Source organism: Neovison vison, chromosome 8 (genome assembly GCF_020171115.1).
Source record: "Neovison vison isolate M4711 chromosome 8, ASM_NN_V1, whole genome shotgun sequence".
Classification (NCBI taxonomy): domain Eukaryota; kingdom Metazoa; phylum Chordata; class Mammalia; order Carnivora; family Mustelidae; genus Neogale; species Neogale vison.
The window spans coordinates 129361850-129389279 of record NC_058098.1 but is presented as its reverse complement, the minus strand read 5'-3'; the positions used below and the strand labels follow the sequence as shown (position 1 = coordinate 129389279).

Sequence of the window (27430 nt, the reverse complement as noted above, 5' to 3'; positions counted from 1 at the left end):
GTTCTAATTAGCAAGTACTGAATCTGACCTTCAGTGATTTTATTTTTTTTTTTCTGACAAAGGATGAAGAATCATTGAATTCGAGAAACTAAATAAATTCTTTTACGGAGTTTTGGTTTTTGGTTTTGGTTTTTTGTTTTTTTGGTTTTTGGTCTTTTCATTTTCGATCCGACCCCAGTCAAGAGTAAGGAAAAGCGAATAGAAGCCGAGAGAAGGGGCACCTCGGTGGCTCAGTCCAGATGTCAAATTTTTTAACTAAAAAGTTGGGAATTGGGGCGCGTGGGTGGCTCAGTTGGTTGGGCGACTGCCTTCAGCTCAGGTCATGATCCTGGAGTCCCAGGATCGAGTCCCATATCAGGCTCCCAGCTCCATGAGGAGTCTGCTTCTCCCTCTGACTTTCTCCTCGCTCATGTTCTCTTTCATTGTCTCTCTCTTAAATAAATAAATAAAATCTTTAAAAAAAAAAAAAAAGTTGGGAATGAAAATAATAAAAAATATAACGTTAATGAAGAAAATGTCACACATTTCTTTAAATATTTTACTGTAATCATATACAACTATGCATTGATATTATTTATTTATACTTTACAAAAAGCAGTTATTCAACAGTTGCTCAAGCTGAAATTAACTACTTTAAATATATTATTTAACTTCCAGTGCTAAGGCATGAATCTCTTCATCTTAAATATATATCAAAATAGCTTGTCACCAAAAAAAAAAAAAAATAGTAATCACTCAACACCTACTTTACATCATAAAGAATGAGATGCCAGGTATTAGAAGGGTCATGAGTCAATATTTTAATTAAGTTAAAACTTGCAAAAATTTTTTCAATGATTTCTTCTTTGTTTTTCTTCTTTGTCTAGAATAGTCTGTTTTAAGCTCAAAGCAGCATCTTGAAATCCAGGATTTAAGTCTAATACCTTCTTGAAATCTTCCAAAGCATCATCAAAGTATCCTGTACCAGAACCCAAAAAATGAAAAAGAATAATAAAACTGAGTATTTCTATATATTATTCATAACAAAGTTCACATACACGTGCTTTTGTATTTATGAGCTTTCAACCATACCTAGTAAAGGATTTTTTTTCTTCTTAATAATGATATATGGATGTGTATATCAAAGTAATTTTGCATGCCCTTACAGAATTATTAAAATTAAAATTTTAAATTAGCTTTAAATGAACCCTTAAAATTAGCTCTGGGTTTATTTCTTGAGATTTAACAGAGAAATAGAATAAAATGTCATAAAATCTCAACAAAATCCTATCACTAAGGAACAGAAAATTGGTATTCCTTTTAACACTTTAAAAAAGAAACAGTACCTACAGTCCTTTAATCTAGTCCTTTAATCTAAGGATCTAAGGATCTAAAATCCCTTCACTTTATATTGTCTTGTGTGCCTGTAAAAATTTGAACTCAGAAAAGCTCACAGGTGATCATCCGTGCTGAGTTCATTTCACAGTTGGGAATGGACAGGCACAAAGTAACGGCTCATCGGTCTCCAGGTCCAATCCTCACCCCAATGCTCCACTGTAAAGCCTACCAAAAGCCTAAAATAAATGCTTCCTTTGTTCCAGGCACTACACCCAAATTTTATGTGACATTAAGACTTGAAGTCTACTACATTAGTTTCGCATTTGAGGGCTCTGAATTCGTAACATAAAGTCAAGGGCAAAAGGGAAAAAAGATGATTCTTACCCAGCCTATACAGTATCAACCCTCTGTTGTAATACGGAACTTCGAAAGTGGGTTGGACTTGTATGGCCGATGTGTAGTCCTCCATGGCTTCATAAAAATCAACCCTGAAGTATTTGATTTGCCCCCTGTTGTTGTAGGCAGTAGCCAAATCCTCAGGGCTGCATTTGCTTTAAACAAAGAGTTCACATTAAAAACCTGTGTTACCAAATTCCTCTCATTTCCACTTTCATTCTCTTTTGGGTATTGTCCAGCTTCGTAGCCTGTGACACGCGGTATCTACACCGGAAAAACCAAGTGAAGAAACAAAGTGCAAAGAAATGAGGCAGAGGAATCAGGGTCGCCTGGGTGGCTCAGTGGGTTAAAGCCTCTTCTTCAGCTCAGGTCATGATCCCAGGGTCCTGGGATAGAGCCCCACATCGAGCCCTGCATCGATGATCCCTGCATCGGGCTCTCTGCTCAAAGGGGAGCCTGCTTCCCCCCTCTCTGTCTGTCTCTCTGCCTACTTGTGATCTCTGTCTGTCAAATAAATAAAATCTTAAAAAAAAAAAAGAGGCAGAGGAATCAATTCTTGTTTAATCCCTTTACTTACCTTATAGCGCGGCAGCACTACCCTGTCAGTCCGAAAAACACATTCATTTTATAGTGTGTTCAGAGCCCCGTGCCTGTCAACTTGTTTTGCAGAATGCAACATTCAGAAATTGTTCATTTTCTAAGCACACGCCAGCCAGCAGGGCAAAGAAGACAAACCAGATTCGCCCTGAGCCAGGAGGTAAAGCCAGCCCAGAGCTCCAGTTTGCAATGGATGTATCACAAAATGAATCATCAATGTTATTCTCAAATTTTTAAGTGATCCCACCAAAAATGAGCTTTTAAATCATGTTTCACCAGTAAAGAAATACAAGCTGACCAAAAGTGAAGATTCAACATGCTGTTGCCCAAGGAGGGGATGGAGCTTCCCTCCCTCTCATCTTAGCTACGATCGCCCCAGCAAGGCCACACTGGTCTCCTGTGAGGAGGACATCGGGGCTCAGGCTCATTCTGGGGATCCTGTGTGCCAAAGGGACTCTGCTTCTGAAAGCTCCAGAGGCTTCCCCAGGAGCTGTGAGTGGGCAGGGTCTCCAGCAAGGGATCTCCGACCAGCCACCGGCGCAGCAGGTCACCCCCACCTCCAGGCCAGACAATTCATGCAGAGAACATCAACGGACTCTGCTCCGGGTCAGAGACAATTCTGTTTTCCTTTTTTTCCTAAGTGGTTCTCACAATTGAATCAAAGAGAACAGGTGCAGGCTACACTCATCTGTCATTTCTTCATTATGCCCCCTAGTACAAAGTACAGTCCTCAGAAAACATTGTGACTGCTGTCAGTGCCAGCAAAAGAGACTTCTGTTAATATCTAGACCCTTGAGATATGACAGGCACAGCAACCACTGCTACCACAAAAGGTATGCACCGGGGTCTCCTTCAAGTCTAAGTTTACTAACGATGGACAAAACTACTGCAGCATGAGAAAACTTGCTTCCAGGAGCTATGACAGAGACTGGGTGCAAGACCACTTCCAGACGCCACTAGCACCAGGTTTGAAACTGGAGGAACAGGAGGACGCACTCCCTTCAACTCTCTCTGTTATGATACTAGGTGAACTGCTGCCCCATAAAGGGTTTTAAGAAAAATGCAGCCTCAGGACTCCAGAAAGGTTTCAGACCGTCCATTTTTAAGCTTCAAAACTTTGTTGTGAGTTTCTTATATTCAGAGGATCATAAAAAGTTTGGTTTAGAATTAGATCTCATTACAACAAATTCTAAAAGCCTATTTTTCATGTGGAAACTGTTTCATATTTTAAAGATGTGGGTTAACTACTGAAGCCGAAATGTTTTTGATAATATTAAGATTTTTGTAATGATAGTATTTATCATACTAGAATTTAACTTCCTAATACAAATGTGGATTCTTTTACATTTGCAAGCTTTATCAAAAAAAATGGGGGGGAAGTTAGGTTTATGACTAAGGCTGCACTTTGGGATATAAAAAGAATGTAAACCATTCAGGCATGCAAAAATTGCAAATGCTTCTTCAAAATGGTTCAGTGACCCATTATTTTAAAAAATAAATTTAAGCTAAAAGACCTATTTAAGGAAACAAGTCTGAAATGACAGATTTCATCTTAAATTCATAAGTTCCTAGAAGAATTTCAGAACGATAAGGAAATTAGAAGGTTCATTCAGGCATGCTGAGCGAGCTTCTAGTAAACCATGGAGGTTTTCTTTCCTGCATTGGTAAGAAGCAGATATTACATCTACTATAAACGCATTGGTGCTCTTAGGCTAAATGTACAAAGGAGACTAGATGGAGTCAGTATACCTATTGCTGATGAATACTTTTTGAAACCTATTAGCTAAGTTACTCTTTGAGCTTGAAATGATGGAAAACTACATTTTTATGTTTACTAATCTTTTCTTGGGGTGGAGGAGGCTCAGGGGATGGTGCTGCTGTCTTACTGCCTGTTCAGAAATTTCTACTGTTACCTTGGTATATTATCAAAACACGAAAGGAATTTTATTTTTCTGGTTTAATTCCATGAGTTTAGCAAATTGTGCCTTGGGGCCTCTGGGTGGCTCAGTCATTAAGTGTCCACCTTCAGCTCAAGTCATGATCCCAGGGTCCTGGGATTGAGCCCCCCATGAGACTCCCTGCCCAGCCGGGAGCCTGCTTCTCCCTCTCCCAGTTCCCCTGTTTGTGTTGCCTCTCTCACTGTCTCTCTCTGTCAAATAATTTTTTAAAAAATCTTTGAAAAAAAAAATCGTAAGTCTCATACAAAAGACAAGCTGGCATGCTGTCAAGAAAAACCAAATCCTTGAAGGGAGAGAAGAGTCATGGTGCAGACAATTCCAAAACCGTCAAAAAGCTGTTCATTCTACTCCTCTGTTTTCTCATTCTGGTCCACATCACTCCATCAACAAAAACAAAGGCAAAACTTGGAGGACCATCAAATGCTACACATCCAGGCATAAACCTAAGGCTCTCTGGACAAGCAGGTATTAGCAGGTGAAGTGGCTAATATCACAAAAAGACATTATCAGCTTTCTAATCGAGGTACACGGCACCACCTAACATATGATCGCCATAATACTGGATCTGAACCGGATCAAACCTCAGGAGTTCACTACCAACTTACAAGCAGTGTAGGAGACAGGGGACGGTATTAAATGACATCAGGGGGATGACTTCAGCAAAACCAAAATACGGGGAACTCTCAAAACACAGGACTGGCTTCCTCGACAAAGTTCAAGGGGGGAAAAAAGGAAGGGGAGCCTTACAGACTTGGTGTGCATCCTGACTGGAACCAACTGCTAAAAAACACATCAGCCAAACAAAAACGTTATTAATCAATCAGGAACCAACACTGACTGCATATTTCATAGTAAGGAATCATGTAATAATAATGATACTGTGGTTGTTTCCGCAAGAATCCTTAATATTTAGAAATGCATTTTTTGAAATATCCATGGATGACTGTGGGGTGAAACGGTAATATTTAGGCCGAGTGATATCCTCCCCCACTACACACACACACACACACACACACACGTGAAAAACGAAACACCCTTGCGGTGATGTGGCGGCCGGAGTAGCGGTCCCGGGTCCTAGCGAGTCACCTCGCCGTCTCCAGGTCTCAGACACCCGCCCGTTTAAATGTCAGGTGGAAAAGCCCTATCCGCTCTAAGTCGTGGGTCAGAGTGAGTAACGTAGGAGAACCCCCGGGGTGGGGGGCAGCACGCGCCCCTCGCCGCCCTCTGGAAAGACAAACGCTCCGCCCCGCGCATCTCTGGTCCAGGGGAGCCCAGGCGGCGGAACCGTGGACCAGACATCCCCAGCCACCCACGTCTCGGAGGCACCGCGACCCCACTTCTCGCGATAGTTACCTGCCGGGCGCCGCTCCCACGGAGCCCGCACAGGCGTACTGGCGAATGAAAGCGGAGTACAGCGCCTCGGCCTCCGCGTAGTCGCCTTTCTCGAAGTGAGCTTGGGCGAGTGCCAACGTCGCGTGGCTTTGTTGCCCTTGCTGCCTATCCATAGCGGTCGGAGGCCTAGCGTTCCGTGTAGAAAGGGGGTTGACTTCTGGGCGTTTAGAGGCGGCACCACAGAGCCACTTCCGCACTCCCGGAATTTAATTTGACCGCAAAACCTCGGCGCTTAGCGAAGGGGGAAGTTTGTACCTTCGGAGGACCCATCATCTCGCGAGATCAAGCTCACGGCGCCGGCGGGGAACTCGAGCGGCGGGGGAGAGCCTGGACGGACCCTTTTGAAATGCGGCGCCGTTATTGCTGCCGGTCCTGCATGCTTCCTTTTCCAGAAGAGCAGTGGACTGATGGGCCCAAACTGGTCTCCGTGTCGGTCGACTGATGTTGCGAAGAGCTTGTCCTATGTCACAGCGAGTTGTTGGGGGAGGGAGCCCTACGATGCGAGAAGCAGGAGCAAGCTTGGCTTCTTACGAATGGCTCGGGGCCCGCAGATTCTAACGCCCCTCGGGGTTGCAGCGTCCGCTCTTACCAAGACCTCTGGGAGAGGGTGGCTGCGGTTACTCTGAGACACTGTAGAAATCCCTCGAGCTTAGTTGTCCGAATTCAGATTACCATTTATTAGCTCCCAGGGCCTAGACTGCACACTTCTCAGTCCTCTGGAACAGCGTAAGGATCCATTAAATAATATTTTGTGCTGACGGTCTGTTAGTTTACATTCCCTGGCTGTTATTGCCACAGGGAAACCCAGATAGTGATTTATTAAGTGCAGTATTTTAAAGTAATAATTATGTAAAAAAACAATCCAGAGAAGGAGATTACCAAAACAATTCTACTTAAAATAGCATCAAAAAGGAATAAAATATTTAGTAATTAAAAGAAAGTGAAAGACTAGTATAATGTAAACTACAAAACAGTGCTGAAAAAAATTACACATAAATAAATGGAAAGACATCCCATGATCAAGATAAAGGGACTATTAGGTTGAAGGGAATCCATTTCATTTTGAAACTTAACTACAAAGCCACAGCAATCAAAACACTGTGGTATTGGCATAAAGACATCTTTTCAATTAAGTGTTGCTGGAAAAACTATATGTGCTGCCGAAGCGAGCACAAGTGTTGCTGGAAAAACTAGATAACCACATGAAAAAGAATGAAGTTGGATGGAAATATCATATCAAAAAATTAACTCCAAATAGATCAAAAACCTAAATGTAAGAGCTGAAATACAAAATTCTTAGAAGAAAATATAAGGCAACAGCTTTGTAACACTGCATTTGACAACTCCTTGGATATGACCCCAAACACAGAAAACATAAACAAATTGGACTTCATGAAAATTTAAAACTTTTGTGCCATTAAGACTAAAAACAGAGACAACTCAGAGAATGGGAGAAAACATCAAAAATCATGAGTCTGATATGGGAAATGTGAAAGATGCTGGGCTGGCGTGTCCACCTATTGCTAAGACACACAAAGGATTCCGACACTGTCTCTGTCACACTTGAGAAGCTCTGGTGAGAGGACACGAGAGCCTACTGTAGGATTCGGTGCTGGGGCCAGGCTCAGCTGCTGTCCCTCCCTCTCACCTATCTTCACAGACTCCACCAGCAGGTTGTGCTTTGCCTGGGAAGTGGCATCAACAAGCCTCCCCTTTGCCAGCTCACCCAGAAATTACAGCTACAAGAAGACAGTCTGCTGGAAGTGCTACGTTTGCCTGCAACCTCATTCTGTCAGCTGCTACAAAAAGTGCGGGGACACCAACCACCCACGCCCTGAGAAGAAAGTCAAATAAAGTCCCTTCTTGGGCTCCTCCTTCCCCTATAGTGCCACCACTTGCCTGAGCCCCATGGCCTCAGTAAAGCTTCTCTCTTGTTGACTACGGCAGTGGGGAAAAAAAACACAAACACACACATATACATACATTTTTTCCCCCAGAATATATAGAGAACTAAAACTCAACTTTTTTCATAATGGGTATAGTATTTTGCATTTGCACCAGCAATGTATAAGGGTTTCAGTTGTTCCATATCCTTTTCACTACTTAGTAATTTTAATTTTAGCTATGACAGGATGTGTGAGTGGTATCCCATTTTTCTCTAGATTTTACCAACTAGAAATTTAAGCTATGCCAAATAAGAAATGAGTAAATAAAAAATTAACTCCAAGTCTTTTAATGTCATGAAGAAAACTTGCAGTACAGCAATTTAATTTGACCTGTTTTTTCCTTCTTCTAAATTCAACTAAAACATAAATTAATGCCTTTAATTTTAAAGAGGTTATTAAGGCCATTTTCACTTCTCATCACTCATGAAAGCTCTTTATGTATTTTTGTAGTTGGATATATGTTTTCTTTAAAAATGTTTATTTTCAAAAAATAATTTCTTTAAAAATAACGAGAATAATCATAAGAATAGACAGTAGGGGGCAACATAATATTGTCATTTTCATTTTAGAAGCTCAGTAGCAATATTTTGGAGCTACAACATTATCAAATAAGTACTTCCCATGTTCTCTTACAAGTCTGCTAAATAATTTCTCCCCATTTCTAAATGAGAACTCTGTATGACTTCTAGAGTAATTCACTGCAATCTCCAGTTACCTGACATTTACCGGTTACCTTTCTAAGTTGTTTTTTCTGTTTGGTAGCAAAATATGACATTATACATCTACTGGACCTCCTTGTCCCTTTCTCCCCTGTCCACTCTGAAGCCCAACACTTTTCCTAACCAACCCCCACCAGAACATTTAAATCAAAACAAAACAAATACCATGTTATCCTTAAGTTATAGATAAAGGAAATGGGATAAATACAAGTCATTTTTCCTTCAATACTTCTTTTCTTTTTTTTTTTTACTGAATGCCACACAAAACCTAAAATCTCAGCTTTCAGAATACAAAAAGATCATTTCAAAATGTATTTTAGCAAAAAAAAAAAAGTAATAAAATCAGCATTTGTGCATGATAGGTCAACAATGTTATTCGGTTGCTTGATAAACACATTGCTTATCACTATAAACTTTGTCAGTTAGTCCCATCATCTCAATACTTTGACCTATCAAAGTATTTTGAAACTCTGAAATGTAATATAATTCTGTTTTGGAACTTCACATAATTCAGGCCAAGTTTTGTGATAAAGAACAACTCCGCATTACTTAAATGGAGTCAGACATGCTTCTTACAGGAAGAGAAACAATATAACTGCTTCATTGTATGTCTTCAATATATGCTTCATTTTGCCCAACTTCTCCCCAACTATTTGTTACATACAGACAATTTTACTTCTGTTTGCTCCTTTCATCAGGACAGAGTTTGTTGGTGGGTTATCCTGAAATTTCCTTCATGCTGAACAAACTGAATTAGGTCAACCCATACTAGAGGTCGTTCCCTAGTACTATTTTTAAGCAAGACAAAAGTCCCCAAGACATTATGGCAGATCACTAAAACTTTCAGAGGTATAAATACCAAACAGGCATAAGCTGTCACAATAATATAAAAGATATGTCTGTACACATACATCTACATATATGATAATTAGGTATACAAAGTTTAACAGTTGTTTTCAGGGACTGTGGTTTCTGAATTAAACTGAACAAGAGGTAGTGACAGCAACTCAGGATCTGAAATAATTTGTTGGAAGAAAAATTCTAGGGTTCAAGCAACATGGAATTCGTGGCAAATGAGAAGTCTCCAAAAGAGAGTTCCCAAAAATATGTTAGGAAAGGCCTGAGGAGCCAACAGCTGATTTTGGAATTGGAGCAACTGGGAATGTAATCAACAAGTACAGTAAGGTCTAGAGGAATGATAATCTAACCAAGTGCTCAGCTGATTCCTGGGATGGGAAAGGAAAAAGAGAAAGATATATCAGGAATTAGACCATGGACTAAGAATCAGAACTCTGAACATGCAGTCCTTCTGCATGAAGGACTCCTTCACCCTACATCCTTAAGATTTTCTCTTCCGGGACGCCTGGGTGGCTCAGTTGGTTAAGCAGCTGCCTTCAGCTCAGGTCATGATCCCAGCGTCCTGGGATCGAGTCCCACATCGGGCTTCTTGCTCAGCAGGGAGCCTGCTTCTGCCTCTGCCTGCCATTCTGTCTGCCTGTGCTCACTCTCTCTCCCTCTCTCTCTCTGATAAATAAATAAAATCTTTAAAAAAAAAAAAAAAAAAAGATTTTCTCTTCCACTGATGAAGCAGAGAATAGTTTTATCCTGAAAAGAGAAAGTCTTATAGAAAGATGTAAGTAAGGGGCACAGTCCATTGAGCATATAACTCTTAGTTTCCACTCAGATCACGATCTCAGGGTCATGAGATTAAGTCCCACGAAGGGCTTTGTACTCAGTGTGGAGTCTGCTTGAATATCCTGTACTAGTCATAGAAGAAAACAAATCAGTTAGATGAAACTGTGTTAAACTAAATAAGTAGGTAATTTATGGGGTGTGTTAGACAAAGTAAGTAGACTATGAATGTATGACCATACCTCATATTAAAGAGGCACTAAAAAATATAAAGACAACCAACATACTATTCATGACGCACTAATATGCATAAGACCTATAAAGTGTTCGATATGTGTGAGATCTTGATATAATTAGCCATTGGTGACACTTACTCTGGCCAGTCCTCTGCCCAAGAAATACAATCTAATCAAATCCATGACTGCTCAGCAGACTGGCAACCTGCGGCTGTGACCTGGTATACTTGCCCCATGGCCTCTTCTGTAGATCAAGTGTCCATCACTAGCTTCAGGCACATTCCATATGACTGGGTCACGTGGATCAAACCTCAGCTCCACTCCTCTTTATAACCATACTATTGGGCAGGGCAGGGGGGTGGCGGGGAGCTGACTGGGCAGAATGGGAGTCGGGACACAAGAACAGAACATAACTCAGGATTCAGGTAATATAATCTTTATACCCCACTGACACCTTACCCTAACACCAGTATTAATCTGCCCGGTCACTTTCTCCTTGTCCATCACCGTGCATTTCAAATTGATTCAATAAACCATGTTATTAAAAATAAATAAATAAAAATAAACCATGTTATTTAAAGCATCTTCATTGGTCTGTACCCTCTTCTGCTCCATGACTTCTAGAATGGCTTGCTTCGTAGTATATTTGGAGGCTAACATTGCATTATGGTAACTTCCCACAAGGCCCTTGAACACAGAGACTTCTAAGACTTCTGGTCCTCTCGTTTTATTTAGGCATATGAGCTCACTGCCGAAAGCTCATCTAGGCTCTAAACCTCTTCTCTGAGCTCACTATTCTCAATCTGCAACGGGCTTAATTTGTCTTTAAAGCACCCAACACATAGCACTTTGAGAGAGGTGACTAGCCTACGTATCACAGCTGCAATTGCAATGCGGCATATTTTTATTCATTACCTCTACTAAGCCATCAGCCAAACTTGAGCAAATAATGGTGATGACACAGTGCTAGAGTTTAGCCTGCAGCTGCAAAAATGAAAGGACGAAGTTCATGAGAAATAAATAGAGAACGCTGTGAGTTACATAAACAGGTTAAGAAAGTACCCATTGCTGGTTACCACTTTTTCTTTTTTAATTAATGATGATAAGTGATAAAAGACACATGACCCAGAAAGAATCATTCCCCGCACCCTAGAGTTGTTTAAAGGAAGGGCCCTGCTTAGAGACAACATTTCAACTAAAACTGTAACTACAAAATGGATGTTGTTGTATAAATTTTATCATTATAAAAAGAGCCAAGTTTTCTGCATAATATAGAGTCACGTTAAATGCCATCTCTCAGATGAGGCCAAAAGGGTAGATAAAAAAGGAAAGGCTATACAAAAAAATAAGGCTATTAGAAACCATCGAAATTATAAAAAAATAGCTTAAAGTGCCTTCTCACTTCTGAAAATAAAATATAGAAGACATTTGATACTTATTTAATGAAACACAGCTAACAATAGAGATCATTTTAATATTACAATTGTTTAACCTTCTAATACAGATTATGTCAATTCCCTAAATTCAACTTTGCCCCACTCCCGCTTTCTCATCACCCAACCCCACCAAGGTTTCTGATGAGTCAGTAAGCCTGAAACGGTGAGAAAAATTTCTTATTTGGAATATTTTCATAGTTATCATGTAATCATAACAGATAGAAAGGAAATAAGACTGATTTCCATATGTTTTATATGAAAATCAGCATCATATTTCATAGCAGTATATTTACACAAAATTATGTTATATATATATATAACATCTGTATGATATATATATATGTGTATGTATTATGTATACATATAATTTTGTGTAACAACACAACTATGAAATAATGATGCTGGTTTTCATATAAAATGTATGAAAACCCATCATTATATACACAGTCACAGCTATGGATATATGCTACATGTATTTTACAGATATAGGAATCTGTCATGTCTTTATCCCACTGAACTATGGCATAAGGGACAGAAGTTGTAGTTACTTATTTCCTGTGCCAGCACACAGTGCTTGCACACGCTGCACATCCAGAATTGGTACTCGGTGATCGGGCTTCCCGTGGCAACACAGGTTGGCAGTTTCCCTTCCCCTCTGTAAAAACAAGGAGAAAAATGATGAATTATACTTTAAAACTTCTAATTACTTAAACTACTTACTACACTTAAAAAATTTAGGAATGAAAAAAACATCTCCAGGCAAGTTTCAATTAAAAACTTTTCTTACGATGAGAAAATAAAGCATTAATGTACTTAGAAGACTAAATAACATAGGGTATAATCTTAAGAAAATTACTTCAAAATTCAGTGCTTATAGTATTATATCACACTATTAAACTTACAGAAATCCAGCTTCTAATTGGATGAATGATATACATTAATTACAATCAGCCTACCCTTCAAGAAGGCTGTCCAATTCAGATTTTCTATTATCCTTTGGAGTATGCTTCGTGAAGATTTCTAAAGCAAGATCTTCATATTGCTGTTTTTGCTCTGAACTGAGGGTCTCTAAAGATTCCAGTTTAATAAAAGCTTTTGAACAAGTACCAAATGCTCTACTGGCACAAGCGCAGAGCGCCAACAGAGAGTAGATCTCAACGGCCGGGATGATGTCTTCATAGTCTCTCAGGTGAAGGGCTAGATAAAAAAGGACAATTTAGATTTTGGAAAGTAATCATAATATCATGATCATGCATGGAAAAAGAATCTATGTTAAGCTGTGTTAGTTTAACCTACATGAACTTTTATGAACTAAAAAAAAAATGGTGGGCGTTCAAAGGACTAGAAAGGACTGGTAGAAGGAAGTAAGTCATGTGATCTCATAGTTCTGTAACGCTAGCCAACAACTCAGGTGCCACAAAACTCAACACCATCAAATGACTCACATGCTGTACTGGTTAGAAGTACACACGCAGACAAAAAAATAAAAATTGTTGTCAAAACATATCTTTTTTTCATATAAATATATTAGAAATTTCTGTGGCCTTCCAGAAAAAGTAAATTAATACTATACTGTTAGTCATAATTTTCAAGATAATATCATGTTTCCTTTTGGAAAAAAAGCAAAGCACCATGAAATCGTGTTTTTTTTTTGCATGTCTTTGAACAGATTTTTTTTTTTTTTTTGCTTATCTTACCAAAACAACCGAACGTTGAGAAAAAAAGAAGTGACAATGAGCCTATTAAGTTGTCAGTTCAGAAAATTTATTTTGACAGCTGGCATATCTCATTTTCACCTTTTCTATGCTAGAGATACAATCTTTCTTTAAAATATATTACAGAATTAATAGATTGTATATGGATTTCTTCATCCAGTAGGTGAAAACTCTCAAACTAAAGTTCTAATTTTCCTTATAAGTCTAGAAATTGTGCATAAGTTATATAAAATACAACCATTTTAAACATAACTGCATAAGTTATACCACATGGCAATTAGTTAAAATTAAGTGAAGGTCAGTTATAAATATACAAAAACAAAAATGGCTCCTGTGTATAATAACCAATTTAAAAAAGCTTTATAGTCCCCTTGCTAATACAAATGATAACACAGATCTCTGCTTGTCAACATGGAAACATGACTGCAACATATACCACAGGGTATAAAGCAAGCTCCTGAACAACATGAATGATATTATTTTAAGGAAAATTATCTACAATTTTGTAGGCATGAAGAAATGTCTAAAAGGAAGTTCATCTAAATGTTAGCAATCATTATGTCAAAGTTAGAAGATTATTTTACAAGTTATTAGATTATTTTACCTTTTTCTTTGTATTTTTTTCTGTTTTGACTTAAATTGTTACATCTTTTTTTTACATTAGTGTCATTTTAATAAAAAAAAAAGCAAATGCTATGGAGAGCTATTAATATGGAAATATCTTAGAATATATCAATGTTTTTCAAAAAGGACATAAAAGTATGGCCTGTTATACTCCTAATATTATTTAAAAAGCAAAACAAACAAAAACTAGATATATGTTCAAAAGCATATGGACTGAGTTATTAAGTGTTTAACTTTAAATGAATAGAATAGTGAACGCTACAGTTTTTTTGCTTATCTCAAACTCCTGATTTTTTTTTAATTTTTTTTTTTTTTTTAACAGACAGAGATCACAAGTAGGCAGAGGTAGGCAGAGAGAGAGGAGGAAGCAGGCTCCCTGCTGAGCGAGAGCCCGATGTGGGGCTCGATCCCAGGACCCTGGGACCATGACCTGAGCGGAAGGCAGAGGCTTAACCCACTGTGCCACCCAGGTGCCCCTCAAACTCCTGATTTTAATGTGAACCATAATTATTACTTTTTATGTATTTAAAAAATTATGAAGTGCTTCAAAAAGGGGAAAGCACAAAACAAATTACAGATAGCAAATTTCAAAAACGAAAATAAATCCACAGATAAAAGTGTTATTGAAATTAACATACGGGCAAACTGAAGGAGCCGGCCCTTCATATGCAAGTGATCATTTTTACACATATTCTATACCGTCAGTCATATGCCCACCTGTCTTCAGTGCAGTGTCAACATATCCCTCGTAGAGCTGCCTCTGGGCAAGTATATAGAAGTGGTAAGCCTCGGCCCCTCTCCAAGCATTATCTGTGAAACGACTAGTTGTAGACAGAACTTCCTCTTCCAGCAAACCAGCCAAAGCAGAAGTGGCCTATGAGTCAAGCAGACCCACATTTTCTGTCAGCACAACCATGACTGTCATTCCAATAAAGACAGCTTCTGAAATGCTTACACATTAAAATACCCAAGTAAGCAGATTTTATCAATACAAAACTATCATTACAGATTTAACTTCCCCATTAGAATTCATCTTTTTTAAGCCAGTATCATCAAAAATTTCTTTCAGCTTGGGATGCCTGGGTGGCTCAGTTGGTTAAGCAGCTGCCTTCAGCTCAGGTCATGATCCCAGCGTCCTGGGATCAAGTCCCACATCAGGCTCCTTGCTCAGCGGGGAGCCTGCTTCTCCCTCTGCCTGCTCCCTCTGCCTCTGCTGCCACTCTGCCTGCCTGTGCTTGCGCTCTCTCTCTCTTTCTCTCTCTCTCTGACAAATAAATACATAAAACATATATTTAAAAAAATTTTTCTTTCAGCTCTACTCAGGTGTAGCTGACAAATAAAACTGTAAGATAGTAAAAGTGTACCTCGTGGTGATCCAACACACAATACACCATGACCCATGATGTGGTCAAATTTGAAAACAGAATGGAGTATAAACTTTAATTTAATAAGAGATTCATTATACCTAAAATAATACACATATTCTAGGAAAGTTTCTAAAACTCACTGGTTAGAAAGCAAAGGCTACAGATTAGTCTTACAGAAAACATTTTCAGTACTCCTAAGTGGAAATTTCTAAATTTGAGTATTAATTCCAAGTCAGTCATTCCTTTTTCTCCTCCCATTTAAGAAAATAAATGCAGACAAGCAAATTAAATGGCCTGTCCATAAAGACAAGTTTGATTGATTGTTGTTTTTTTCCCTTAAACACATGAGGTGATTTCATGTTCTGTGACATTCTACCTTACCTCTGAGCTCTTTCCTTTAACTTTTCCTCTCTGGGCATTTTTCATTTGTTCATGGTATTGTTCTATGAGTAAAGCTGATAGGACATACAACTTCTTGACACGTAATGGTTTGGTTCTTTTCTTTGCCTCTTCATCTGCAATCTTGAAACATTTAAAGAATATGGGAAGACATTCCTTAATCAACTTATATTTGTATAATCATTTCTGAAATTTGATCTTTAATAAAAAGAGAAAACCAGTGGGATGGAACATAAGTACCACCCATTTATGATAAATATTTTAAAACCCACATTCTTCTCTTTAGCTTACTAAGGACTCCATTTTTTCCTTAGCATTTGGCCATGGAGTTACAACTCATAACAATCTCAGAAAATTACAAATGCTCTTAAGTCACAATAAAGAAAGTTTTCATGGAAGGGGTAAGCATTTTCCATGAGATTTTATAAGTGATGTTCCAAGTATACTGAAATAACAGGACTTTAACATGGTACAGCCTTCTGAAATGAAGATTTATTTAGAAGACTGAGGAGAGTTTTCTCTTCCCTTTTTCATTAACTCAAAGGGGAAAAAATAGAACACAATGTAAATTTTGCATACATTACCATATACTAGTCATCTTCCCTCCAAATGCATATTATGAAAAAATGTAATGTCTTTAAAATGTGTACATTTAAAAGGACTCAAAATTCTATTATCAACAGGATTTAATTCCTAGTTAAGGGAATTTATACTTTATGTTCCTTGAAAATTCTGTAATTCTTTGTTAACTTCAAGATTAATATTCAATTGTTTAGGTACCAATAAGGTGCTAACACTAATAAACAGACTTTTTAGTAAAAGGTAACAACACTAAGATAACACATAGATATAGCAGTAATAAAACCAGAGGGATTTTACTATCACAAGTATTTGTTTTCAAAGAAAATGGAAAATGTTTTAATACACAAGAAAACATTGGTAACTAGAACATATCACAGACTTACCAAGATTATTATATTACCTTAAACATCAGTTTAGCAGCATCATAAAAGTAATTGGCTTTCCGATAGAGTTCTATGGCATCAAGAGTTTTATTCTTTTCCAATAAATGAGATGCATACCTCGCTAACAGGGATCCAATTTCTTTCATACTATGATTTTTAGCTAATTCAACAGCTTTGTTCCACTAGAGGGGAAAAATATACCATTCAGTTACCCAAACATTTATAGTCACAGATGTCATAAAGTTCATATAATAAAGCTTTAAGTTTGCAGTAATTAAAAATACTACATCAAATATTTTTAAAAACTATTTTTTTAAATAAGTTTAATTAAAATCAGAGCAACTACAGATTCTAGAAGTTTAATGTGTGTCAAAATGATTAAATGATGTAAGATTTTGATTTACATAGGAAATACATCAGAAAAGGAAAACTTTGAAGTTTATAATCATAATATTATAGTTCAGTTTTGCACCAAGAAGGAGTAAGAAAACTACATTTGCTTACAGTAAAACAAGACAGGTAATCAGTTAAGAAAATCTTCTATCAGATTTAACATTTAAAAGTTATTTTTAAAAAGTAAATGGAGCTTTATAAAATACTTCAATACTTAAAAGAATACACTGATATTCAGCAATTTCCACAATTCTGCACCTTTAGTTAAATTCCAGCTCTTAAAAATACCAAATATATGTTTTCTAAAAAGAGACAGGAAAATAGATTTGCCAAAATAAATACTGATAAGGTAACCCAATTCCTTCCTCTTGCAATGACCATCAACTAGTCCTTCTTTGGAAACAAAACCCTAATAAAATACAGATTATGAAATTACTTCCAGACAAGAACTTGCCAGACTAGCAGCACAGGGTTTGTCCCCATATTGAGTTAGTTATGAGCAGGTCACCCTTAATGGTAGCACTTCAAGAGGTAAGTGCAAACTCCAACATTTTCTAGGTCCTCAGCCAAGTAAGAGTGTATCTAGCTCCTTTCACAAAATTCACCTCAACCCTACACTGGCAACAGCCTCAGAGGATGAACAGGGACTTCAGTTTTCAGTTCCTTACTTGGTTGAGATGTACACAGGTATCTACCGCTGCCTTTGGCTGATTGCACTTCAAAAATGCAGTCACTGCTTGTTCACACATTCCAACCCTCACAAACATCTGTGCTATTTCCTGTAAGGACAGAACATTACTCTCAGATTTCACAGACCAAGGAAATCACTTATATTTTCATTTACAAAACTCCACAGGGACATATGACTATTAATTTGACTGGTGGTTACAGTCATTTCTTCGTTGAAACATACAAAGGGACAGAGGCTACAAACCAGAAAGGATGCTAAAAAAACAGTGTTTCACTGGCTCACGCCACAGATTTGAATTTTAACCAGGTCCTGAACTTACCGCACTCTTTCCTTCTCCCAGTATAGTAGCAACTTTACAGAAATGTCAAGTTCTGGAACAAACTCCATACCAGTGTGTGAAGAACACATTTAGAGCAACCGATGGTATAATCAATGGTTGTCGTTAGAGGCTTCAGGAAAATCTCACGTTCACAGCGCTTTCACATACCTCTCCAAAGAAGCACCCCAGACAAGCTGGCCATTCGTTAGTTCAGGAAGCTAGATCCCAAACAGAGCTCCCTTGCAAGGCAGTGGTGAGGAGGGAGACCACAACAAAAGCCGACCATACCCATCTGGCTTACACTCCATTTTCAGAAAATCAATGTTCTTTTTCTTTCTGAATAGCTACTTAATCAAAGCTTTTCTCTCCCTACTCTCATTTCTAAACTATTTGGGATGGGGCGCCTGGGTGGCTCAGTGGGTTAAATTAAAGCCTCTGCCTTCAACTCACATCATGATCCCTGGGTCCTGGGATCGAGCCCCACATGTGCTCAGCAGGGAGCCTGTTTCCTCCTCTCTCTCTGCCTGTCTCTCTGCCTACTTGTGATCTCTGTCAAATAAACAAATAAAATCTAAAAAAAAAAAGTATATGGGGAAAATCATAAAAGTACATTTTGGATCCAATTATCTTTTTAAAAATAATATTTGTATTTTTCTGGTTATAAAGTTACACATTCTCACAGTAAAAAAAAAAAAGTTAGAAAGCACAAAAATGTAAAGTTACTCATAATCTTACTACCCATAGGAAATCTATCTCAATAGTCTGATGTCATCTCCTAACATCTTTGTCCTATAAAACTGTATGTATGTGTGAGCTGCTCTAAGAGCATCATGACCGTGTTATACATAGTTCTGCACCCTGAATTCCCCACTTAAATAGTATGTACATTTTACCATATTACTAAAAACTCCTCCAAAAACTTGATTTAAAGTTTACAATACTAAAAAAAAAAAAATTATACCATATTTTACCATATTATTAAAAAGCTCCTCCAAAAACATGATTTTAAAATTTGCACTAAAAACTTTTTAATCATTTTAATTATTTAATTATTATCTATAGCTATAATTACTTAGTATTTACTCAGTAAGAATACTTTTCTGGATGTTCTATAGCAACATTCTTTTCTGCATCATCAGACACACCTAACTGGTGACATTTATGTAGGATACACTGTTCTAATACCCAGGGTTTTAAGTAATTTCAGTTTCTCTCCTACTCAAGAAAGCACAGGACTGAGAATAAAGGTACCTGAAAATGCCATTATTACAGTGATAACTGCTCTGATTCACAATAGAGAAAACCAAATTATCATATTTCTACTACTCACTCATCTATTAATTGATAAAATTTTTGAGGTAGAACTCACAACTGATGTATGTCTAGACCCTGCAGCTGAGAGAGGCTAACTCTACAGGTATTTTACAACTCATTAATTTACATTTTAGATAAAACAAATAAAATATAAACTCATTAACATCATTCAGCAATTAAGATGCTTAAAAAGAACATTTGAAACAAAGTTCCACAAAACTCTGCTTTTTGTTTCTTTTAACATTAAATACTTTATTGGTAATATAACCTAATAAAAGTCAAGCTATCTTTTTTAACTTTTGTTATAGCAAATTTCAAATATATACATACACAGCTCAGATCATTTTGAAGCAAATATCTGACAAGAAATCATTTTTGCTGGAAATATTTCATGTGTTCAGCTAACTTTACTTTTTTTTAAAATTTTATTTCTTTTCAGTGTTTCAGAATTAATTGTCTATGCACCACACCAGGTGCTCCATGCAATACATGCCCTCCATTGTTCAGTTAACTTTAAAAGCAATTTTATAAAACTGGTAAGACTAGAGAATATTGTGAACATGTTAAATTGTGGGAATATGACTAATTTTCCCTCCATTTTCAAGCATTCTGTAATACTGACATATTATTCAATTAAAAGTATCACTCCACATCTAAGAAACTGTAAGATTATAGATTCATTTTAAATTTTCTTTGTGGCAGGGGATGTTTCCTGACTGTAACATAAAAACCTTATAAAATAACCTAACAACTCTAAAAACTACAATTTGTAATACCTACTGGAAGCAACTTGTGGTTTTCTGGAAGTGAACTGGCAAGATTCTCCAATCCTTCATAATCTTCCAACATATAATAACATTCAGCTAGACGTTCCTGGTTCCGGCCTTGTACGTAATATTGTACAGCATTCAACCTACAGAAAATTTTAAAAAGCAAAAACTTTTAAAATGAATGTGAATCTCCTGGTAAATAAGCATTTTCACCAAAAATGTTCCTTCATTAGAATTACTAGTATTACTCTAGTGACCACTTTCAGTTACTGTATGTCTTTGAAGCATATAAAGTGCAGGGGAAAAAAGTCTAACGACTGGGAAGCATATTTTAGCTGCAACATCCTTTGGCTATTCTTAAGAAATACTGCTGTAATCTGATATACAGGTTCCAAACACTGACGTAAATAAATAAGCATATTGATTAAAATGAAAACTTCAGAATCAAAGTCAATGATAGCTGAAAACAATCTACAATAAAGCAACCAAATAAAAAATATTTTTTATACCTTTTTCAGAAGTAAATCATATAATGTCTCTGAAATGCACACTGTGGTCTTAAATAGTAGAAGGCGGCCTGAAGCTAGGCACACATTTTTTGAGTATGAAAACTGCAAAGGATCTCTAGCTCCTCAGTGTGGACCTAAGCTGTTTGAATTTTAGGATCTGGGAGGGCGGCCTTCGATATCCCCAGCATCCGGGGAACTACTGGGCAGCTACCATATTAAGTGCCGCCTGAATGGGGCAGGTGGTCCCCACAGGTTACCCACCATTTTTGCCGATCAGCAAAGTAGTCTCCGATGGCGTTGTGGGCTTGTTCTAGGAGGGTGTCATCCGCATCACCAGATCCGGTTTTCAGGAGCTGGAGCACTCTGAACCAATCTCCCAATTTCAGCCGAAGGCCAATGGCAAGATCTCTACAAATGACAACATCTATTCATTTGACAAATAATTTAACAACTGCTCACCATGTCCAGATTCAAGTCCAAGGAACAAGAATACACAGCAGTGAACTGACAGACAATGTACGTTGCCAAACACTTTAGAAACTTAACCAGGAAAGAAGCAATGGGGGAAACCTGAAATAGGGTAAAGAGCATGATTTCCTGCCTTGCATTTTCTTAGAATTCCAATTTTCTAGCAAAATAATGATTTAAATACTAATCGTTTCTTTTCATCAATCTCGTAGACATAATGAGGCTTATTTAAAAACCACACTTCTAGGGGCGCCTGGGTGGCTCAGTGGGTTAGGCCGCTGCCTTCGGCTCAGGTCATGATCTCAGGGTCCTGGGATCGAGTCCCACATCGGGCTCTCTGCTCAGCAGGGAGCCTGCTTCCTCCTCTCTCTCTGCCTGCCTCTCTGCCTACTTGTGATCTCTCTCTGTCAAATAAATAAATAAAATCTTTAAAAATAAAAAAAATAAATAAAAAAAAAAATAAAAACCACACTTCTAAACACATTTGGTTTTATCTTTCTTTTCGGGGCTTGTGCTGTATTAGGGATCTCCTGGAAGTACAAATAATATTAATAAACATTAGACGTAATGTTTACAGCTAAAATGAAATTCATATGTTATCTTATGTAAGTCTAAAATAAACATAGGAATAAAAACCAATCCCTAAGTACCATTCATTTTTATTTCATGCTCCTTGACAGACTTAACTCCTTGACAGAAACTTAAAGGCCTAAACGAAAAAAGAAAACCCAACTATTGGGCTGCGTAATAAAGGATAAAAGCCCCCAGTCAATGTAGTCTTATGTTTTCCTACCAAATGAAAACCTACTTGTGTTTTTCCTACCAAATAATGGTCAGTCATTAATATATGTAAAAATAGAAAGGAAAACGGCCTCCAAATTACAAAATGTAAATTAATGTGGGGCTTGTTCAATCTCCAGCCAGTCATCCAAACTGAAATTATTTTCCAAAGAAATGGTATGACATTTAGAAAGAAAGACATTTAGTCTACAGTACCTTCCTCATTTGCACAAGATCACGAATGCCGAAGCATTCAGGGTGCCTGTACCTTCCTGACTTACCTTCTGTCCATATCAAGATACATTCTTTCCGCCTCTTCAAACCTGCCGAAGTAGGCGGCAACTTCCGCCTGCTTCATGGACTCACTCTGCAGGTTGCCCAGACGCTTCACAAACTCGATGCCCTGGTAATCTTTGCAGCGCACAAATGCTTGCTCTGCGGTGTGCAAATCCAGTTTCTGAAGAGCTGCTTCGGCCAGTAGGCGCCTTCATTACAAAAAGAAACAGAAAAGCTCATTGCAATTACCGATAAGCGGGTCTTGAACTAGAATTCAATTACTATCCCTATTGTTTCCCGTCAAACACAGTGGGAAGCGGCGAACACATTTATACATGTTTCACTTAATATTATGCTCATTTTGAGTACTTCCACATCTGAAGTGAACTTCTGTATTTTAAACAGAAGAGCAGGAATGGGCGTCTGCCCCCATGAAGGCTACTACAAGAGTGGGGGACAATCGAGCTGAGACTTTAAAAGCATACACCAGTCATTTGGGAAGATTTTTTATTTTTAAATACCAAAGTCGGGGGTGTGGATTGTCCTCTATGAATTGAGATGCATCTTCAATTCCAACCTTCTCGATCAATGCTCGACTATCTCGCAAGGACCGGATCTCAAAGTTAATTATATAATCCTTGTTTGGATGTTCGGGATTCTAAAAGTGAACATGAGAAGAAAGTCAGTCAAATGGCTGCCTTTAGAGCATGTGTTTCTTTTTTTACAATAAAACAGACACACACACACACACACACACACACACACAAACTGCACCACCTCGTAAACCACAATGCGAAGAAAAGCTATTCCAGTGTGTGGGTCTTTCAAGTTGTCTGGAAAACACCCACAACCCACAAGTGAAGTTCCTCCTGCTGCTATGAGGCTGCCCACGGGGAAAAGGCAGTGGTGGAAGAAGGGGTGTCTTAGGATTACGCAGCCTCGTTTCCCTCGCTTAAATGTCATGTTCCCAGGAACCACTATCCTCTTCTCGGCCAGAGTCCTGTGGTTTCCATCAGAGCAGAAAACACGTGTGCCAGGGCCTCTACCCACAGCCCCCTGTCCTCACTCATTAATCTACTCTTTCCTTGCCAGGAGCAATGAAACTGTTGCTCCCTGTGCTGCTGGGCAGCAGATAAACAAATAAAAGAAAAAGGGTTCGTTTTCCTCACCTCTTTCCTTTTCTTAATTTTGCAAGCTGGCCCCTCCAAAACAAATTTTTCTGAAGGCCAGCCTTGCAGGAAAGAGCTAGCTAGTGGGCAAACAGTTATAATGAACTCACCAATATCCTACATATTCCAAGAAAAGAAAAAGTGAAACATGCGCCTCAATGGTTCCCAGAACTGAGCTGCGTGTGCCCCTCCTCACCCTGCAACTAAACTATTGCATTCAGAAGCTAATAAGTTCTCCGGGAACTCCCTGGCACAAGACAGAAAGAAAGCAGTATGAAAAGAGCATGAGGTTTGGATTTAAACAGACCTAAGCTTAAATCCCAATGCCACTGTTCACTGGCTACGTGACAAGTATTTCTAAAACGTGTTACAGTGTGCCCCCTCCTCCCGTGCCCACCCAGGAAGCCAAGGCCATCTTCCCCAAATAGAAACCCAATCATGTCACTCTCCTGTTTTACGCCCCCAGTGACTCCAGGATGTAGTCCAAACTCCACAGAAGGCACACAAGGCCTCTTACAAGCGGGGCCAAGCTCCCCCATGACCGCTCCCCTTCTTGATCTCTGCCAGTGCTACCAATTACACACACCAGCTTTGAAGCCAGACGACTTGGGAGTCAAATCATGTCTCTGTCTACTGCTAACTGCATGTCATTGGCAAATTAGTCTATCTCTCCAAGCCTCAAATTCTTCATCAAACAAATGAAGATAATAATCAAACTTACTTCCTTGGAGTTGTGAGGATTGGAAGAGATAACACACATCGAACATTCAGGACAACACCCAACTGTGCTACTCTCATCACTCTGACTCAGAACGGACCCAGGGCACTCTCGCTGCAGACCTCTGAAGGGATACAACTGCCAAAGAGACTACAGCACCCCCATGCCTTGTCTGGTTGCTGAGTTTCTTGTCTATCTCCCAGTCCCTCTACTTGAGGCCAGGAACTGCATCGTGCGGACTGCCAGTAAGCATTTCCTGAGTCAATGAACAGATGAACTTTGGGCAAATCATTTTACCCACTAAGAGCCTTCTTCAGCTGAAAGTGAAGTCTATGTAGTATCTACGAAGCATGGTAGTAAATGCCTTTTGCATAATGCAAAGGAAATGCTTTGCACAAAATGAAGGTAAAACTCTTTTCAATACAGTCTTAGGGAAAAAAATTCTCAAAAGATGGTCAGTGAAGGCCAAAGTAGAGGTTCAAAAGGGTATCTGGCATCAGAAATGGATTATTGTATAAAGCCTAAAAAAAAAATAGGATAGTGGCCCTGCAAACACAAAGCTATGGAAGTATCCTAGAACTACAAAACACTAAATTGTCAAATATTTCAATATTTCTTCAGTTCCTCTGCTAATAATATAGAAACAATGACAACAACAACTAGCTACCACTGTTTGAGCTCATGATCCTAGCACTGTGGTGAGTGCTTTTTACACATTACCTTATACAATAATAATCCTGGAAGATAGGTATTACTATTTTCACATTTTATAGAGGCAAAAAAAAAAAAAATGAGGCTTGTATTCAAGAAAGGAAAATGAAGCTCAGAAAGGTGAAGGAACCTGTCTAAAAGTGGAGCAACTGACAGAGGAGGGTCAGTCCACATTCCTAACAGGGACACTACACTGTCTGGTGAAAAAGGAAATCCCAGCCAAGCTAGCAACAGAATACTGTTGCTTTTTAATAATTACCTTCATTATCTCATCCAAAAGAACAGATTTAATTTCTAAATCCTCAAAGTTACAAATATATCCAGAAGTCTGAATGGGCTCCTTTAAAGATAAAAACAAATGTTATGTTAAATTGTACAAAATTTTCCTTCCTTTAATATATGATTTTATATTTTATTACCGATGTTTTCAAACCAACAGAAAAGTAGAAAGAATGTCATTAACACCTATATGCCCATCATCTAAATAATTATTAACAATCTGCTAAATATGCTTCAGTCAATTTTTTGACTGAAGTATTTTAAAGTAAATCAAGTAAATGGATAGACATCATGACATTTTCACCCCTAAATTTTCAGTACATATCTCTAAAAGATAAAGATGTTAAAAAAAAAAAGGTGCTCTTTACATGGCCACATTACTATTATTATACCTTATGTAATCAATATTAATTCCCTAATAGCAGCTAATATCAGTCCAATTTTTCTCAATCCAGAAATGCCCGATACCATGAGATAATTATTATTCATGCAGTGCAACATTAAATTTAATTCTTAATAAAACTGACAAACACTATAGTTGTATGTAAGCACATATATCAAAGAAATCTTGTACCATACGGAAAAGTCCATCCTCTGTAATATTAGTCAGAGAGCATTCCTGATAGATTTTCTATATAAGAAGACTTATTTTGCCAATATGTAAATACACAAGTCTGTTACACAAGTCTCTTATTCTACTGTTATACAGGCTTATAGAAAAAAAGTGTAGTAAATGCATATTACAATGTAAAGTAGCTACCCTAAATCTCTATAGAAAGAGTAGGTATAAATATTAGGTAAACAAAAAGAAATAAACTCTCAATATACTTACTATCTCCAAAAAAGGATAAGATAATATCTAGTAATGGAAGTAATACCAGAATGCAATTTTTAAAAAAAATGTATGTATATATATCTATATCATGAAACAGAAAGTAAGCACAATCCAAAGAAAATAACATATTGAATTTATAACTCTGAAACTTAGTTCTTTATATATAGAAACTAAAAAATTATTATAGGAAGATACTAAAAAAATGAAAATTACAGGTAAAAATTGAATCAAATTTAGTTTTAGTATGTCAAAGTTTAAAAATAAGGCTCTTGCATACATACTATATGTGTTTCTTGAGTCTTAAAGTGATTATTTTCTTTTAAAAAGTAAAAAATTGTTAGGGTGCCTGGGTGATTCAGTCAGTTAGGCATATGCTTTCGTCATGATCTCAGGGTCCTGGGATTGAGCCCCTCATCAGGCTCCCTGCTCAATGGACAACTGCTTTTCCCTCTCCCTCTAACCCTTTTCCCTGCTTGTGCTCCCTCTCTCTCTCAAAAAGAAGAAGAAGAAGAAGAAGAAGAAGAAGAAGAAGAAGAAGAAGAAGAAGAAGAAAGAAAAGTAAAAATTGTTGATTATGAGAAATTTTTACAAAAAACCTTTATTTCTGAAAAAAATTGTACTATGTAAAGGCAAATAATTTATGAGCAATGAACACATAGAGAGAATCAGAACAAAATTTAATTCAAAAAGAAAGAATATGGGCACCTGGGTGGCTCAATTAGTCAAGCGACTACCTTCAGCTCAGATCATGATCCCAGAGTCCTGGAATCAAGTCCTGCATTGGGCTCCCTGCTCGGCAGGCAGTCTGCTTCTCCCTCTGACTTTCCCCCTCTCATGCTCTCTCACTGTCATTCTCTCTCTCTCTCTCTCAAATAAATAAATAAATAAATAAAATCTTTTTTAAAAAAGAATATAATAACATATTTCTTGTAAATTATAAAGGCCTTTTGCTTACCTGGATACATATGTATCCAAATATACCTACAAAATTGTTTTATATTTGGCTATATGAAAAAACAAAGCAAGGTAGCCAAAAAATAAAGTCATAAAAGATGATGTGTGGATAAAAAGTTACACCAAAAATAAAGAGAAAGGAAGAAAATACAGGAAGGAGGAGAAATAAGAAAATTAAGAGTTTCCAAAATAATCTATTGGCATGTAAGCAAATCTGCAAATATTTGTGTAATTCAGATTTTTAAAAAGTCTTCTGGGGCACCTGGATGGCTCAGTCAGTTAAGCAGCTGCCTTTGGTTCAGGTCATGATCTCAGGCTCATGTTGGGGTCCCTGCTCAGCAGAAAGCCTGCTTCTCCCTCTCCCTCCACTTGCTGCTCTGCCTACTTGTGCTCTGTCTCTCTCAAGTAAATAAATACATAAAATCTTTTTTAAAACGTCAACTTCTTCTTGATATCAACTAATTATCTTTATTTTCCAAAATTCACTAGATATCCACCCACATTTCAACTAAATATGAAGTTTTGTCAGCTTTTGGCTGACAAAA

At 37.8% G+C, this 27430-nt stretch overlaps 2 protein-coding genes across 4 annotated transcripts in view; both read right to left on the bottom strand.

Moving 5' to 3' along the window:
* Positions 1-528: 528 nt before the first annotated feature.
* TTC32 (tetratricopeptide repeat domain 32) lies at positions 529-9019 on the bottom strand. 2 transcript variants are annotated; one of them, XM_044262027.1, is made up of 4 exons: positions 8306-9019; positions 5622-5884; positions 1702-1868; positions 529-958 (listed from the first exon to the last, which is right to left on the bottom strand). In XM_044262027.1, the coding sequence occupies exons 2-4, from the start codon at positions 5771-5773 to the stop codon at positions 831-833; spliced, it is 447 nt and encodes a 148-aa protein (XP_044117962.1). In that variant the 5' UTR covers positions 5774-5884; positions 8306-9019; the 3' UTR covers positions 529-830. The 2 variants fall into 2 exon arrangements, with proteins under 2 accessions (XP_044117962.1, XP_044117961.1); XM_044262026.1 differs by lacking the exon at positions 8306-9019 and having other exon boundaries at positions 5622-5936.
* Positions 9020-11262: 2243 nt separating this feature from the next.
* WDR35 (WD repeat domain 35) overlaps positions 11263-27430 on the bottom strand; it is a 64913-nt gene continuing 48745 nt past the window's right edge. For both annotated transcript variants that reach the window (XM_044262023.1, XM_044262025.1), the window contains 11 exons: positions 25077-25157; positions 22741-22877; positions 22225-22428; positions 20957-21103; positions 20197-20329; positions 17761-17871; positions 16717-16881; positions 15717-15857; positions 14686-14842; positions 12586-12826; positions 11263-12284 (listed from right to left, as the gene is read on the bottom strand). In XM_044262023.1, the coding sequence (XP_044117958.1) occupies positions 12134-12284; positions 12586-12826; positions 14686-14842; positions 15717-15857; positions 16717-16881; positions 17761-17871; positions 20197-20329; positions 20957-21103; positions 22225-22428; positions 22741-22877; positions 25077-25157 (1668 nt within the window). In that variant the 3' untranslated portion in view covers positions 11263-12133. The remainder of the gene's footprint in view (positions 12285-12585; positions 12827-14685; positions 14843-15716; positions 15858-16716; positions 16882-17760; positions 17872-20196; positions 20330-20956; positions 21104-22224; positions 22429-22740; positions 22878-25076; positions 25158-27430) is intronic.

What these genes read in the sequence shown, in the direction of transcription:
- TTC32 (XM_044262027.1), bottom strand. Translation starts at nt 5,773, where the DNA reads ATGGATAGGCAGCAAGGGCAACAAAGCCACGCGACGTTGGCACTCGCC. An exon ending in GTGGGAGCGGCGCCCGGCAG is followed by an intron (nt 1,869 to 5,621) that starts GTAACTATCGCG and finishes CTTTGTTTAAAG; the next exon opens with CAAATGCAGCCCTGAGGATT. An exon ending in GTTGATACTGTATAGGCTGG is followed by an intron (nt 959 to 1,701) that starts GTAAGAATCATC and finishes GTTCTGGTACAG; the next exon opens with GATACTTTGATGATGCTTTG.